General features: G+C 35.2%; 1 protein-coding gene across 12 annotated transcripts in view; it reads left to right on the top strand.

The window, feature by feature from the left end:
* Positions 1-17,744, top strand: part of LOC127799203 (probable LRR receptor-like serine/threonine-protein kinase At5g10290) — a 65,231-nt gene that overhangs the window by 41,755 nt on the left and 5,732 nt on the right. For 7 of the 12 annotated variants that reach the window (XM_052333004.1, XM_052333005.1, XM_052333003.1 and 4 more), the window contains exons 2-9: positions 5,538-5,693; positions 7,951-8,080; positions 8,248-8,319; positions 16,492-16,635; positions 16,742-16,813; positions 16,952-17,017; positions 17,210-17,271; positions 17,377-17,520. The exons of 1 other annotated variant lie outside the window; for it this stretch is intronic. In XM_052333004.1, coding sequence (XP_052188964.1) covers positions 5,621-5,693; positions 7,951-8,080; positions 8,248-8,319; positions 16,492-16,635; positions 16,742-16,813; positions 16,952-17,017; positions 17,210-17,271; positions 17,377-17,520 — 763 coding nt within the window. In that variant the 5' untranslated portion in view covers positions 5,538-5,620. The remainder of the gene's footprint in view (positions 1-5,537; positions 5,694-7,950; positions 8,081-8,247; positions 8,320-16,491; positions 16,636-16,741; positions 16,814-16,951; positions 17,018-17,209; positions 17,272-17,376; positions 17,521-17,744) is intronic. 4 more of the 12 variants (XM_052333015.1, XM_052333011.1, XM_052333012.1 and 1 more) reach the window with 3 other exon arrangements.

Here is a 17,744-nt window from a genome sequence, read left to right as displayed (position 1 = left end):
TATCACCTTCATAGATGACCATACAAGAGTTTGTTGGGTTTTCTTAATGAAAGACAAATCTGAAGCTTATATTGTCTTCAAAAGGTTTCATCAAATGGTAAGAAATGTGCTTCAATCCACCATCCATGTTCTGCATTCAGATAATGACCAGGAATATTTCTCAAATGAATTCAACCATTATCTAGAGGAACATGGCATCATTCACCAAAGTTTACGTCCTTACAATCCTCAACAAAATGGGGTGGCAAAAAGGAAAAATCTCCACCTTCTTGAGACTGCTAGGGCTATCATGTTTACTGGTTCAATGCCTAATTCCTATTGGGCGGAAGCCATCCTCACGGCCTCATATCTCATTAATCGACTTCCATCTAAGGTTCTTGGTTTCAAAACTCCCCTAAGTGTCTTCTTGAATTCTACCCTCATCATACTATAATCCTTAATTCCCTTTCCCCAAAGGTCTTTGGATGCACTTGTTTTTGTGCATAATCATCAAACTTCTCAATCCAAACTTGGACCTAAAGCTCTTAAATGTGTGTTTGTTGGCTACTCTCCTACCCATCAAGGATACAAGTGCTATTGTCCTTCTACCCGACGATTCATTATGTCTTGTGATGTCTCTTTTCTCAAGCATCAACCTTTTTACCCTCATATTCCTCTGTAGGGGGGCAAGTCTAGTATAGAGCAATATTGGGATCCTACCATTTCTCTTCCCTTACTTATTTCTCTTCCTTCACTTCCTTTCCTCCTACTGTTTTTGTTTCTTCTCCAATTGTTCCTCCATTACCCACTGAGAAACTCATAGAAATAATCCCTATTTCTACCCAGAGACTAGTGCCTAATCAAGGGGGAGATAAGAACAACCAGGTCCAGGAAGTTTAGGCTCCTGAAAAACCACCATTGGTTTATTCTAGAAGGCCTCGTGATCCTCAACAAGGCCTATTGTCCAATCCGAAGATAAGTCCAGATACTGATGTTATGGAAAGGGTAGAATCTGCAGGTAGAGGTGTCAAAAGGGCCGGGCGACCCGCGGGCCGCCCGGCCCAGCCCGTTACTATTCATATGGGCCGGGCCGGGCCTGGCCCGGCCCGTGGCCCGTTGGGCCCTTATGGGCCAGTAAGGCCCTTACTCATTTTTTTTTTTAATTTTGTTATTATTTAGTAATTATTGATATTGGATATTAAAAAATTTAATTTCGCAATATATATAAATAATAACCATCAATTAATTTATTTAAAATTTTTAAGTTAAATTTTTTATATATTTAAATTATAAATAAACATTCTCCTTTTTATATGTACATTATTTTTCATATCAATTCACAAGAAAAATTATAAGGCATATAAATTAATGAAATAATATTTAAAACTTAAGAATTAAGATAGAAAATATTTTAAAAAGAAACAAATTAATTTTTATATATGTATATATTATATGTATTATTTTTAAAAAATTATTTAAAAAAAAAGAAAAAAAAAGGGCCGGGCCCACCGGGCCCGGCCCGTTAGGCCTTGTGGGCTAAGGGCCCGGCCCGGCCCTCTAGCCCACGGGCTGGCCCGGCCCGGCCCCTTTGTAGGGGGGCCGTGGGCCGGGCCGAGCCCTATCAATGATAAAAGGGCCCGGGCCCGGGCCGGCCCGTTTAAAAAGCCCGTGGGCCGACTCGGGCCGGACCGGACCGGGCCGGCCCTTTTGACACCTATATCTGCAGGATTTGATGATTTAGACATCCCAACAACACTACGGAAGGGGTGAGATCATGTACTAAGCATCCTATTTCTAATCATTTGATGTATTCAAACTTATCTCCTCAGTTTAGGGCCTTCACTGCTAGTATTGATAAAATTGAGATCCCTAGATATATATATCATGCACTACAAGATTCAAGATGGAAGACATCAGTTATGGATGAGATGCAGGCCTTAGAAACAAATGATACTCAGGATATTGTGAGGCTATCTAATGGCAAAAAGATTGTTGGTAGCGAGTGGGTATTCACGGTTAAGTATAAATCAGAAGGAAACATTGACAGGTACAAGGCTAGATTAGTAGCCTAAAGTTTCACACAAACTCAAGGACTTGACTACAAGGAGACTTTTGCTCCGGTTGCCAAGCTAAACTCTATACGAGTTTTACTTTCACTAGTTGTCAATCTTGATTGGGAATTGCACCACCTGGATATAAATAATGCTTGCTTGAATGGTGAGTTGGAAGAAGCTACCTAAAGATATCGCCTGGTTTTGAGATAAGTGATAAAAAAGGGAAGGTATGTAGACTAAAGAAATTCCTATATGACCTTAAGCAATCCCCTAGAGCATGGTTCAAATGGTTTAGTGTTACTCTAAATCAGCTTGGGTACAAGCAAGGACAAGCAGACCATATCTTATTTACAAAGCAGGCATAAGATGGAAAAAGGACAATTCTCATTGTGTATGTGGATGATATTATCATTACAGGGGATAACAACCAAGAAGTTGAGAATCTCAAGAAGCAGCTAAGGGATGTATTTGAAGTAAAAGACTTAGGTAAACTAAGATATTTTCTTGGAATGGTGGTGGTTAGAATCAAAGAAGGTATTTTCATTTCTCAAAGGAAATACACTCTAGATTTGTTGAAGGAAACATACAAACTTGGCTGTAAATCTACCAGCACCCCCTTAGAACCAAACTGGAAATATAAAGAAGAAAGCAAAAATGAATACCAGGTGGATAGAGGAAGATAACATCGCTTAGTTAGAAGCTAATCTACCTATCTCTCACTCGTCCTGACATTGCATATGTTGTGAGTGTAGTAAGTCAATTTATGCATTCTCCCACAAAAAACATCTTGATGCAGCATGTCACATCCTTAGGTACCTCAAGGGAACACCCGGGAAAGGATTGCTATTTAAAAAAGAGCAAAGACAGGAGAATTATGGGTTATGTGGATGTAGATTGGGCTGGTTCCATTGGGGATAACATGTCTACATCAGGTTATTGCACGAAACTATGGGGTAACTTGGTTATATGGAGAAGCAAGAAGTGACCTGTAGTGGCTCGTAGCAGTGCGGAAGCAGAGTATAGAGCCATTGTTCAAGGTATATATGAGGTTATTTGGCTAGAGAAACTAATGAGGGATTTAAACTCTATATCCTCTCCGATTAGGCTATATAGTGACAACAAGTCAACAATAAGTATTGTAAATAATCTGGTGCAACATGAACGGATGAAACATGTGAAAATTGACCAATATTTTGTCAAATAGAAATCGAAAATGGGGGTATAAGCCTTTCTTATGTTCCTATTGAGTTTTAAGAGCCAGATATTCTTACTAAGGCAATGCCAAAATAAGGGTTTGAATCAATTAGAGGCTAGTTGGGAATGATGGATATCTATTCACCAGCTTGAGGGGAAGTGTTGGAGAAGATATGAAAAGAATGAGTTCATGTTATGGATAGGAGGCAAAGAGATAAGGTTGTTATGGGAGAAAAGATAGGAGAATTACAACTAAAAGGATAAGTGGAAGAAGAGATGAAGCGGTTCCAAAACGGAAGAGAAGAGATAAGTTAAAGTTCAAGATTCTGTTTTCATCTGTAATATTTGAATGTAGTGTTGTTCAAATTTGTTGTATCCTATCCCTGTATTTTAGGAGACATTTAGGATATATTGTGTATCTATTTCCAACCTATGGTTCAATGCAAAGTGAGGAAAACACTTATTTTTCATTCAGCCTCCCAAAAACTCAAGATAATCCTCCTACTCATCTGGATTATTTTTCTGTTCAATGGGGGATCTACCATAAGAGCGCTCTCAGTTCACAACACAAGGATCCTTGTTTTGCAAGGGTTAGTAGGGGAGGGTTGTTTTTTTACACAACCTTACCCTTGGAAAAAGGTTGTTTCCACAACTTGAATTTGTGATCTTCCGGTCATAAAGGATCAACTTTGCTATTGCTATCAAGACTTGCCCTTGACGGAGGATTCACCATGTCTAATGTTCTTCTTGATGGTGCTTTAGGTAGACATGGGAGCTAAATTGTTGTTAGACATAAAAAAAGATAAATAGATAGATAGAGATTGATAGATAGAGAGAGAGAGAGAGAGATTAAAAATGTAATGTAAATGCCTAGAATCTCTTATGAACATGACATATATGGAAGTATGTTATTCACTAAAATACCCTTGTAATTCCACTCAACTTATGCATTTGCATTTGTTAAGAGTAGAGATGTAAATGGGTCCCCTATTACCCCTTTTAAAATTAAAACAAGCATGAAAATGAGATATAGGTATAAGGCTTATTTTAATATTTATTAAAACAAGTATGTAGATGGGGTTAATTGGGTTAGAGAGTTAACTGGAAAAAGTTGGTGGATGTGCTTTCCAGAAGGTGCATTTTCTTGGGGGAAACAAAATAATAAAAACTACATCTGGCCTGGTGTAAGATAGCAACATTATACTCGAAATTTTATCTGATCACAAAATGTCCTGGACACCAACTGTCATGGTCCACCTCGAAGAAGCAGTGTGCAGTCTTGCAACCCTTCTATGAGAAGTCATAAGGGAGTCTACCTGATAGCCTATTAGTGCCTTGATTTATTTCTTAACCACATCAACTGCCATTTCCATTAATTGAGCACCTAGGCTTCTGTATTGGGCCCATATTTACCTTAAGATATAATCACACTTACCATATGAAGTGTGTTACAACTTCCTTAGCTTGCAGGACTCTGACTGTAGACATCTTTGCTCTTCCTGTCAACATTTTAGTACCATGACCAATGGTTCAACTTCTCGTTTAAGTTATAGACTGACGTACCATTTCTGAGCATCAACCGCCTACTAGAACCTATTGACAGTTCTGTCTCAAAGTCAACTCCCCCACCTGGCAGCGCATGGCAAACTGAAATTAACTAGAGATTCTATGAGCCCTTTTTATTTTGTACAACTATCTTTAGTGCAATACCAACAGATGTTTTACAAAATTTAGACTAGTCTTCACCTAAATTAACTGAAAATTAACTAAAGGGGCTTCTTGAATTGCCATTCCATTTGAGCTCTTTCATGTTTCAATTTAGGACAATATGTTCTTGTTTGTCAAGTATTTGTAACTTTGTACTGGTCTTCATCTTTAATTAGTGATTTCTTGTTGGGGAGCTTCTTTTGGCCAATGGAGCTGTTATCTCTTCAACTTATTTGATAATTGTTTTTGTATTCCCCCACTCCCACTCCCACCCCCACCCCCAAAATGCCTTTTATGCTTCTCCTTTTATTTTCTCCATCTGCAGCCTTTTACTCTGCATCTCCATACCGTTCCATGTCCACATGTAAGTGGAAATACAATTATCTCCAGGGTGACATTTAGTAGCTGAGTGTGTGGTGCAATCATGTGTTTCATTGTCTCTTCTTGAGTGACCCAAGAGCCAAGCCCCTTTTTCTATGTCCATATTTTTGTGGATGCTGTTTATCTTTTCAATGGGTCAAAAATATACTCTAATCTCAGATGGTTGAATATAATGTCATTTTTATGCATGTGTTTAATTTAATATTCTTGAATGCTATGTAGAGATGGAGCTGACTCATGCATGGGAAGTAAACTGCTTGTTTTGTTGCATCAATACCTGGTAATAAGGTTCCAGCTTGGACAAAATGTCTTTCCCAATAGAGTTGATTTTTGCAGTATTAGCATGCCTGCATTCTTTTGTGTCACCTGATGCACAAGGTATGATGTTCAGCTAATATTTCAATGTATTTGAACAGTGTTTAATGCTAACTATTATTACTCCATTTCTAGTGGTACACAGTTATATCAATATCTTCATGAAGGCTAAATAAATGTGTTAATATCTCTTGGTCTTTGGGTTTCTTGGCTGTAAGATTTTGTGATCACTAGTTGAAACACAATAATATCTGTCCTTGTATCTCTCTCTATCTCTTAGCAATCAAATGGAATAGTGTCTTTTATGATTTAGTTTGTTCACTAGTTGAAACACAGTAATATGTTTCTTTTTCTTTTATGATCAACTAGTGGTAAACTCGTGCGATACACAGGAGAGTTTAATTTAAAAATAAAAGATTAAACTTGTTATTTTAAATAATTCTAATAGAATTGATAATTACAGTTTTTTTTCTTTTAATACTCAGTCTTTTATCAAAATTTAAGATTAATTAATTATTCGCTATTCAATATGCTAATGGAGAACACTCTTAATTCAATGTACCACCATTCAATGTGCTAAAAAATAATTAATACATTAAGTAGGTCACTTGGCAAAATACTTATAAATTTTTTTATTTATTATATTATATTTATTTATAAATAAATATTATAAAATTTATAATATATCCACTCAAAGACGTTCGTTATTTTCTATTTATTATATTATAAATATAAATTAAAACTCTTAAATGTGAGTAAGAATAAATTTTTCAATAATAACAAAACTTTAAAAATATGAATTTTGATTTCTTCCATAGTCTTAAAAATGTGATACCTTAAATATTAATTAGTATTGAAAAACCCAAGCATTTGACAACCTTAATTAATTTTTTATGAATTTGTTAAGATATCACATTTTCAAGACTATAATATAATTATTAAAGTAAAATTAATAATTAATTAATCACTACATTCGATTTAATGCAAGTTTTTGAGGAAAAAAATTTACCATTGATTGACACTAGGCAAAATACTCTGTTTGACTATCCTATTTTAATATTATATATATATAGAATAAAGATATAAAGATAAGATTTTAAATAAATGGACAATTTTCTATGACTTAATTAATAGTTCAAGTTGTCTATTAATATTTCTCAGAAAACCCATGCAAATTTAATACAAATTTTATAGGCAAAAAACAGCTTGGTAGATTTTTGGAGGGAAAAAAAATTTACAAACTATTCTATTTTAATATAATATATTATTATATTATATGAAGATAATATTTTATTTAATAGACAATTTTTTGTGACTTAATTAATACTTTAAGTGTCTATTCATATTCCTCATAAATGGTATTTATTTTTGATTGATTGACAGATTAATTAAATATTTAATATTCACATAATAATGTATTGAGAAACCCATGATTAGCATTGAAAAACTCATGTATTTAAAATTAATTATTAATTTTACAATAATTAGTACTTATTATTTCAAAATAATTGAAAATTTTAAATTATTAATGCAAATTACTAAATGCAAGTTTTGGGGAAATTTTTTTTTTTCAGACTATCTTACTTTTATATATAAATAAAGATATTATATATTATTATATTATATAAAGATAATATTTTATTTAATGACAATTTTATGTGACTTAATTAATACTTTAAGTGTCTATTCATATTCCTCATAAATAGTATTATTTTTGATTGATTGACTGATTAATTAAATATTTAATATTCACATAATAATGTATTGGAAAATTCATGATTAGCATTGAAAAAGTCATGTATTTAAAATCCATTATTAATTTTACAGTAATTAGTACTTATTAATTCAAAGCAATTGGAAAATTTAAATTATTAATGCAAATTATTAATGCAATAAGTACTAAATGCAAATTATTAATGCAAGTTTTGGGGGGAATTTTTTTTTTTTTTAGACTATCCTACTTTTATATATATAAAGATTTTTTCACTAGTTTGTGTAGATTTTCTTTTAGGAAAAGTGTGTCTGATTTCAAATAGAGAATTCAAGTCCAAATTCATTACTACTATTCTTATGAAGATTCTAAGAAGCACAAGCTCTGGCACATAGATGATATGTCTGTGTTGGGCACATGTCAAATATTGATGATACTCATTGGACATGTCCTGACATGTTGATATGTGTTGGACACGGTCTGATGTCAAACTTGGTTGACCTGTTACATTTGCTTATAGTTATAGCTGAGTTGTCAGAATTTATGTTGACATTCTCACTAGTTAGGTGTGATAGATAGATAGACTGTTAACCATGAAGTGTACTTCAGGGGATGCCCTCCTTGCAATGAAGAATGACCTGAATGCTTCAGCTGATCAGCTCGCTAATTGGAATCCATATCAAGTTAGTCCTTGCTCTTGGTTCAAAATTACCTGCGATGGCAACAATGTAATTTCTGTGTAAGTAAATTTCTGGCGAATTTTTTCTTTTCTTCATTATATACAAGCTTTATGATTTTGTGAGCATTTCAGTGAGGGTATGGCTTCTGAATCAAGTCTTCATTCTTTAGTTGCTTGTCTTCTGACACTAGATATGTTGTCTGATTATGTGTATTATTTATTTGCAGATCATTGTCATCCATGGGATTTTCTGGGACTTTGTCCCCTAAAGTAGGAGTTCTGAAGACCCTTCGAACGCTGTATGTTTAAAAGCTGGTTGCAACTAATTGTTGATGCTATCTGTGTTAATTTTAGCAATAAACTATTATTACTGTAAGGGTTGAAGATTTGATACTCAAATTATTATACTAAATATCATGATGTATTTTGTATAAAACTCATTTTGAAGGTGCCTCCTGGAGGTAATTGCATAGGAAACTTTTCATAGCAAAACAAATCTTGTGCCTATTTGGATCTATGCTTTGGTTTCAGGCTTCGCCACTGTTATCTAGGGTTTACTGGATTAGATTTCTTAGGCGGAATTAGACCACTCTTAACAGTGCACATGCACAGATGAAATTGAAAGAACAGATTAAAAGTATCAACTAGAAATGTAAAATAGAACAGAAAATTAAAGCAAACCACAGATGAGACAGTCCCTTTATCCTGGTTCGAATCATTCAATGAGAATGACCTACATCCAGCCTTGAAACACCCTTCAAGAGCAGTTCTATCTTTATTAGAAACGATCAGTACAACAACTTCCTTTCTACCTGAGTACACTCTTGATTTCTATCCAAGATTACAAATAACTATCTTTCTTTAGCCTTTCCTCTCAGAAAAATACAGAATGCACTCGCTCAAAATTGTTTCATATCAAGCGATCTACCCTTGCCCCTTATTTATAGAATGAGAGGCGGACACCCCAATTTAACTAACCAGGATTTAGATATTTCTGGTTTCACCCCCCCAACTATATAAATTTACAGTTGAGCCACCGCCTATCTACTTAGCCGCTTGAGATACTTGACTGCTTCATTTGAATCTTAGACTTACTCTAGGCAAAACTTATCACAATTCTCCTCCATTTGTCTTGAGTACAGTCCATTCTTCAACACTGATCTTGCTCTCCTTAGAACCTGCTTGAAGTACCTGATCATTTATACAAACAAACATTAAGAATATCCAAACAATGCTGTAATTTAGATATAGGAACAGCTTTGGTGAAAATACCAGCTACATTATTTTCTCCAGCAACTTTAATTAGGCTTACTTCCTCCTTCTCAAACATTTCCCCAATGAAATGATACCTAACATCAATGTGTTTGGTTCTTTCATGGTGGGATTGATTCTTAACCAAATGAATAGCACTTCGGCTATCACACATCAACTTAACCTCAACATCTCTTCCTAGGAGTTCACTAACAATCCCTCTCAACCAAAGACCTTCCTTTTTTGCTTCCGTGACATCAATATATTTAGCCTCAGTAGTGGAAAGAGTCTTTCAGCTTATGGTTGAGTTCCATAACTGAAAAACATACCAGATTGAGGATCTGTTGGCGACGTGCCTTAGTGCTTCAGTTAGGAAGTTGCTGAATAATAGGTTAACAGATCAAGTCTTTAGGAAATATTTTATGTTTTTAATTATGGCTTAATATTAGGAAGTTGTTTTTTATTTCAATTTACATTTTTGCTTTATAAATTGAAGTTTACGATTGAATAAAATTATCTTTGAAGATTCAGCTTCTTCCCTCTATTCTATACTTGTTTTTTACACTAACAAATGGTATTAGAGCCCTTATTCTTAAGGGACTTGTGATCCATAGCCAAAGTTAAGAACATCAACAACACACAAATTCCACAAAACACTTGCTTCTCTACATCAATGGATTCGGAAGTACCATTTATGGCCCTTGCACCACCAGTTTTCTGTGGCAAAAACTACCATGTTTGGTCTGCAAGAATGGAAGCACACCTAGAGGCTAATGATCTATGGGAGGCTGTTGAAAAGGAGTATGTAGTTCCTCCACTACCTAAGAATCCCATGGTGGCACAAATGAGGAACCACAAGAAGAGAAAGTCAAAAAAGTCCAAGGCCAGAGCTACTCTTTTTGCTGCAGTTTCTGATAGAATTGAACTGATATGGCACACACCAAGAGGGGGGGTGAATTGGTGTAATTAAAAAAATTCTTTTGAGAAGTAAAAATATTTTGGTTAAAGAAAAATTTATCAATGAATAAGCTAAGTCAAAAGAGCAAGGATGCAAACATAAAACAGAAAAGATGAATAGCAGTGAAGACACAGATTTATAGTGGTTCAGCCTTCCAAGCTTAGTCCACTACCTTAGCTATCCACTAAGGATTTTAAAAGCAATTTCACTATCAAACCCCCTACTCAATATGAGCAGGTCCTCTAGTCCTTGACTAGGTAGAGTTACCACCTCCCAATTTAATGGGCCCTCTAGCTACTGCTAGGAAAAATACAGAAAATGAAGTAGAGATTCTAAGAGTACAACTCTTAGTTACAAGCTCTCTATTTAAATGAATTAACCGAGGCTTAAAAGAATAGAACAGTAAGATATCAAAGCCTCTTAAATGGAAATACAGAGAGAAAAAAGTAAACGCTCGATGTAACAGTGAAGGCACAGTCGTTTAAGATATTCAATGAGATTCAACAGCCTTCAATGCGTCTTCAACCACCTATTTATAGTTGATGGTGGGCAAGTTCAAAATTTGGACCGTTGTGGGTGGTTGGACGAGCATTTAATGTGCCAAAAACTAGCCGTTATAAGTTTCTGTGAAACACATAGTCGACAAACAAAATAGGTTAGTCAACTATTTTATCAAATAAAGCTAAGCATAGTCGACAGACAGAAAGTGATAGTCGACTATCTTTTAATACAAAAATCCCATAATCGACAGATACAAGTGTATAGTCGACAGATGTGAAAATGTGAACAAAATTTTGAATTTACAGAACAAAAATAGTCGACAGATGAAAAGCCATAGTCGACTATCCTTACTTGATAGTCGACAGATTAAGAAATAGTCGACAAATGCCTCACATAGTCGACAGATCAAATCAGCATAGTCGACTATCCTTAACAGCATAGTTGACTATTCTAAGGCATAGTCAACAGAATGAAACACATAGTCGACTATCCTTTTGAAAACATAGAAAACTTTAACAAATCCTCATTTTGATCTTTTTGAAAGCAAGTTGAGATTATCAAAAGTATATTTTGAAATAAATATCACTCAACCAAACTCAATATTTCTTCTATAGGATTTCATATCTTGCTTCAAAATTCATGTATTACAAATTTGTTTTCTCATTCATATAATCCATACCTTGCTTCACAATTCACATATTAAAAGTTATTTTCTCATTTATATAATCCATGCCTTGCTTCATATTATAAAAGTTATTGTCTCATTTATATAATCCATATTGTAGAGATTGATTTTCATATAGTCATTATCAAAACCAATTTTATTACTAAGAGTAAAATATCAGTTTCATCATCCATCTTTACAAGGATAATGACTTTGAAATCAGCTTTTGAGGTATGAAACTTCCTTAAAAGTGAGTATGCTGGGAATAAAAGAATAAAAGGTATGCAAGTCTTAAACTTAATAAAGGAATTTGAAATGCAAAAGATGAAGGAGTCTGAAACTATAAAAGAGTATTCAGACAAACTTCTGAGCATTGTCAACAAGGTCAGGTTGTTAGTGGGATAAAGGCTGGATATGTTGTTGTTGTTGTTGTTATTCCAGAAAGGTTTGAAGCTACAATCTCAGCTTTGGAAAACACTAAAGGTCTGTCAAGTATTACTTTGGCAGAATTGCTAAATGCTTTACATGCACAAGAACAAATGAGGCTTATGAGGCAAGAAGGATCTGTTGAAGGGGCTTTTCAAACAAAGTCAATGAAGAACAATGAGGGAAATCATCCTACTTGCCCTCATTGTAAAAAGACAAATCATCCAAAGAACAAGTGTTGGTGGAGACCAGATGTTAAATGCAATAAGTGTGGTCAATTGGGTCATGTGGAGAGAGTATGCAAAAATCAACAACAAAATGAAGCAATGAATAGCCAATCGGAAGAGTAGTTATTTTAACTCTACTCAAAATCATATTCATGCCTATACCCAAAAAATGCCTATGCCCTAAAACCATATCTATGCCTCATAACCATAAACCATAAAATGCCCATATGCCTATATCTAAGACATGCAAAAATTAAAAATTTGCATCTGCAGCTACTAAGGCAAGGAGGAGATTTGTTGGCAATGTGCCTTAGTGCTTCAGTTAGGAAGTTGCTGAATAATAGGTCAACAGACCAAATCTTTAGGAAATATTTTCTTTTTTTAATTATGGCTTAATATTAGGAAGTTGTTTTTGATTTCAGTTTACATTTTTGCTGTATAAATTGAAGTTTACGATTGAATAAAATTATCTTTGAAGATTCAGCTTCTTCCCTCTATTCTATACTCGTTTTTTACACTAACAGGATCTTCTCCTATTTAAATCTGCTGCATAATGAGCATCTATAAACCCTAAGATGCAAGGTTCTTCTTCCAGTTTTGCTCCACCATAAACCAAAGCCATGTTTAAAGTTCCTTTCACATATCTAAATGTCCATTTCACAGCATTCCAGTGAGCCTTACCCGGATTGGCCATGAACCTACTAGAAACACTCATAGCATGGGCCAAATCCGGCCTTGTATGGACCATGCTGTACATTAGGCTGCCAACTGCATTTGAGTAAGGAATCTTACTCATTTCTCTTATGCTTAATTTATCATTTGGGGACTGCTCATGGGATAGTTTAAAATGATGTGCAAAGGGAACAAAAACCTCCTTTGCATCACTCATATTGAACCTACTAATCAACTTACTTAGGTAAGACTTTTGAGATAACATCAGCTACCTTTGCTGCTTGTTTCTCCTAATCTCTATGCCTAATATCTTCTTAGCTTCTCCTAATTCCTTCATTTCAAAGGCTGATCTCAATCTCAACTTTAGATTTTGAATTTCTATGGCTGATTGACTAGCAATTAGCATATCATCTACATATAGGAGAAGATATATAGATATTTTACTAGACATATGCTTAAAATATACATAGCTGTCATATGCAGTTCTTTTAAAACCTTAGGCTATCATAAAGGAATCAAATTTCTTGTACCATTGCCTAGGGGATTGCTTCAAACCATAGAGAGACTTCCTTAGCAAACATACTTGCTCCCTTTTCCCTCTAACCTCAAATCCCTTAGGTTGTTCCATAAGAATGTTTTTCTCTAAGTCTCCATGTAGAAAGGTTGTGGTAACATCCATTGGTTCTAGGATTAAATTTAAATGTGCTGATATGGCTAGAAGGATCCTAATTGAAGTATGCCTCACCACGGGTGAGAATACTTCATTAAAATCTATACCAGGCACTTGAGAGTGAAGCCCCTAGCCACTAGCCTAGCCTTATACCTAGGCTTATCTTCTTTTCCAGCACCTTCTTTAATTTTGAATAAGCACTTACAACCCTTTTCCCTAAAGGTCTATCTACCAAAGTCCAAGTTTTATTTTTCTTAAGGGAGTCTATCTCAGATTTCATGGCTTCCAGCCATTTTTGAGAGTCCTTAGAGTGCACCGCTTCTTCATAAGAAAACAGTTCTTCATCTGCTTCTACTGTTGCACTAGACAGTGCATATGACACTCAGTCCGAGAAACCATATCTCACAGGAGGTCTAGAAATTCTCCTTTGTCTATCCCTAGCTACATTGTATTTCTGGACATTTGGCAGACTTTCAGAACTGGAGGATCCATTTTTTTCCTCTTGCTGTTCTGAATCCTGATCGTATGGATCATCTAGGTCCTTATCAAGGTTTTCATCTTGCAGTTCTATATCTACTGCCTTTGATTTTCCACCTGTATCCGATTGATCCTTGACCTCAGTCTCTAATAGTAGACCTTTCATCAAATGTGACATCTCTACTTATCATTGTCTTAGGCATATCTGGATCCAAGTTCCAAAATTTATACCCCTTTACCCCATTAGGATATCCTATAAACAAGCACCTCTTTTCCCTTGGGTCTAATTTTCCTTGCTTAATATGAGCATAGGCTATACATCCAAACACCCTCAAATGGTCTAAACTAGGCTTGTGACTAGACCACATCTCATAGGGAGTTTTAAAACTTATGGCAGCAGATGGGGACCTATTTTTTACATAGGCTGTAGTGGCAACAGCCTCTGCCCAAAAGGATTTTGGCAATCTAGCATGAAATATCAAGCATCTAACCCTCTCTAGTAAGGTTCTATTCATCCTTTCAGCTAGACCATTATGTTTTGGATTCCCTGGGGCTGATAGATGTCTTAGAATACCACTTTCATTACAAAGCTTGGTAATTATCGGTTCTAATGATTTTGCTACATTTTTGATTTTCTATCATAGTTTTCTAGGTTTTAATGGCCTCAAAAGTTTGATCTTTTTATTTTAATACATTCACCCAAACCATTTTAGAGAAATCATCTATTATTGACAAGAAATACCTAGCTCCACCATGGGATAAGGTCTGTGTAGGGCCCCATAAATCAGAATGTATATATTCTACGGGAGCCTTAGTGGAATGGATTGCTTTCTTAGGGAATATAACTTTTACAGCTTTTCCTAAAATACATGATTCACATTTATCTAGTTTTGTAACACTTCCAGCACCTAAAATCCCTTGTTTTGATAGTTCTTTAAGTCCTTGCTCACTGATATGAGCCATCCTATAGTGCCATAGCCTAGTATGTTCATAGGATTTGTTTTCTCCTACTGCTGCCTCTTCACATAATGTGGACGCTTGCAGTACATAGATACCATTCTGAAGAACTGCCTTCATGCATATGAGTGAGCCTGTAGTTACCTTAAGAACTCCACCATCTCCTCTATAGGAGTAGCCATTCTTATCTAACTCACCAAGAGAGATTAGGTTTCTTTTTAAATCTGGAACATACCTCACAGAAGACAATGTTGTAATGGTTCCATCATGCATTTTAATTTTAATATCTCCAATTCCCATAATTTTACATTATTGGTTATTTCCTAACAATACCTTACCACCACTCAGATCCCTAAGGTTTAGAAACCAATCCTTATGTGGTGTCATGTGAAAGGAACAACCAGAATCTAATACCCACACTTGTTTATCTGGTGTATTAGATATAACTAGTGCATCTGCACTATCATAATCGAAGTCGCATATGGAAGTTGAGATTTCTGAATTTCCTTTTTCTTGAAATTCCCTCTTTTTCTTAGGACAATTCTGCTTAATGTGTCCCTCTTCATGGCAGTAGTAACACTTGATTATTTTCCTACTATTCTTGGACTTTGACCTAGATCTTCCCCTTACTCTAGGGTCTCTTTTTTCTGGCCTTGATCTGACTGCAAGAACATCACCAACAGAATTCTTGCCTTCTACCTTTTGTTGTAGTTCTTTGGAGTTTAAAGCTCCTATTACATCATCTAAGTTAAGAGCGTCTCTTCCATGTTTCAGAATATCAACAAAAGTCTTATAAGATTTAGGCAAAAAATGCAGTAATACTAAGACTTTATCCTCATCATTGTATTTGACTTCTATGTTCTCAAGATCAAGGCACAATTTGTTAAAATCATCTGTGTTCTTGCGATTTCTGTTTGATGGGATACCCAATAGTTATCCAATATTGTGACCCGATATCAATTGCTTTTAGAATTTACTAGCAAAAAACGAGAACAAACCAGGGCATTCGAGAGGCCCTCACTCTCTAGAACTCTCTACCCAAAGTGCCCGGAACCTTATACTAAATAAAAGTGGTATTCTTAAGCTTTGCACAATTAATTTGTTTGTCATTGCTTGCTGAACCATGTTAAATGACTTTTCTCAAGCTTTTATGTTTATATCATTCTAGCAATGTTGAACTGTGACAGTTGTAATTTATAATTCCCCTTGCTTCTTTTAACAAATAAAGTGGGGCTACAAAGTTGTCGTAAATCTTCACATCCTTAAAAACAAGTTGCCTACTGAAGTAGCCTGTGGAGTAAAGTATGAATTTAAAGATTTTATGAGACAGGCAATTTTCTTTCTGTGTTTCTTCCTCTTTCTGTCTTGCATTTTTCAGATCAGTTCTCTGTAGTTGCATCTCACGTAGAGGCTTGGCTTGCATTTTTTAAGTTAACTTCTCTGTAGCTTCTCTGTAGTTGTATATCAGCCATTGAAGTTTTGCATTTGCCACAGAAAGAACCATCTTGTACTGGACTATCACTGAACACATGGCCATCTGATGTGTTATCCTGATTGTATCTCTTTCCTCTATCTAGTGATATATGAAAATAGTTCAAACTCCTCTGACCTCCCATTAATTTGTTTAATTTGATCAACTGATACATATGGGATGCATTCACCATGCAGTTCACTGCAAGGAAATCGCATAACTGGCAAAATACCTAAAGAGTTTGGCAATTTGACAAGCTTGACTACTTTGGATCTGGAAAATAACAGTTTAACTGGTGAAATACCACCTTCTCTTGGGAATCTCAAGAATCTTCGGTTCTTGTATGTGGTATTTCTGCTTTTTATTATTGTTTGTATACAACCTTTTACATGTCGTAGTTCATATGTTGTGGAAGTTAATTGTTGGAAGTGCATTTCCTGCAAGCAGGACTTTGAATCAAAACAATCTCACAGGGACAATCCCAGACTCACTCTCACATCTTCCAAACTTGATAATTCTGTAAGTGATATATCAGATGTGGTTCATATCCAACTTCTCCTTCTAAAATTAGAATTATGTTTGGTTGCCCTGGGTCGGATTGTATGTTTGTGATGTTTTCCCAGCTTCTGATAGTACAATTCAAATTCTGTCTTGCAGTCAGCTTGCTTCTAATAGTCTTAGTGGTCAAATACCCGAGCATTTATTCCAAGTTTCAAAATATAAGTACGAACAATCTTCTTGTTCTTCTTTTTCAATTGTCTATGCTCCTGATTCAGAGCCAGCATAATTTTCAATAAGTTGATGGTTTTCTCCTTCTAAACTCTCTCCCTCTCCCTATCTCTTCCCCTCTCTCCCTTTCTTCATTCTTGTATATATCAGCACTGAAATTGATTTAATTTATGTTGCTTACTTCAGCTTTTCAGGAAACCAATTAAATTGTGGCATGATATCCCAGCCTTGTGCATCTGATAGTGGTGGTAATTCTTCAGAAAATTCTGTTTGATAAACTTGGAGAAGTTTGCAACTGTATATTTTTTTTCTTTCTTGGGCAAGCTTATCTTGTAACTTGGCTGTATTGACAGGTTCTTCACGTAAACCAAAGGTTGGAATTATAGTTGGAATTGTTGGTGGGCTTCTCGGCCTTCTTCTTCTTGGTGGCTTGCTGTTACTTCTGTGGAAGGGCAGGCATAAAAGAAATAGAAGTGAAGTTTTTGTGGATGTTGCAGGTTGTGATTCTTGTTAGTTAATGAACATATCGATTGCTAATATACCTACATTATTTACTGGTTGGGTTCAAGCTCTTATTGATAAAATACGAATATATCGTCTAACCCCATTCGGTTATACCAAATGATACTCAAATGTTTAAAAGAACAGTTACGTGATGCCTTTCTGCCTGATGCCATTTCTATAAATGCTAAACCCCAGCAGCACAGAGGTCCTACCGTGA

The sequence above is a fragment of the Diospyros lotus genome, chromosome 4 (assembly GCF_014633365.1).
Source record: "Diospyros lotus cultivar Yz01 chromosome 4, ASM1463336v1, whole genome shotgun sequence".
NCBI classification, from domain to species: Eukaryota; Viridiplantae; Streptophyta; class Magnoliopsida; order Ericales; family Ebenaceae; genus Diospyros; species Diospyros lotus.
The sequence above is the reverse complement of the archived record's forward strand: the minus strand, read 5'-3'. Positions and strand labels throughout refer to the sequence as shown.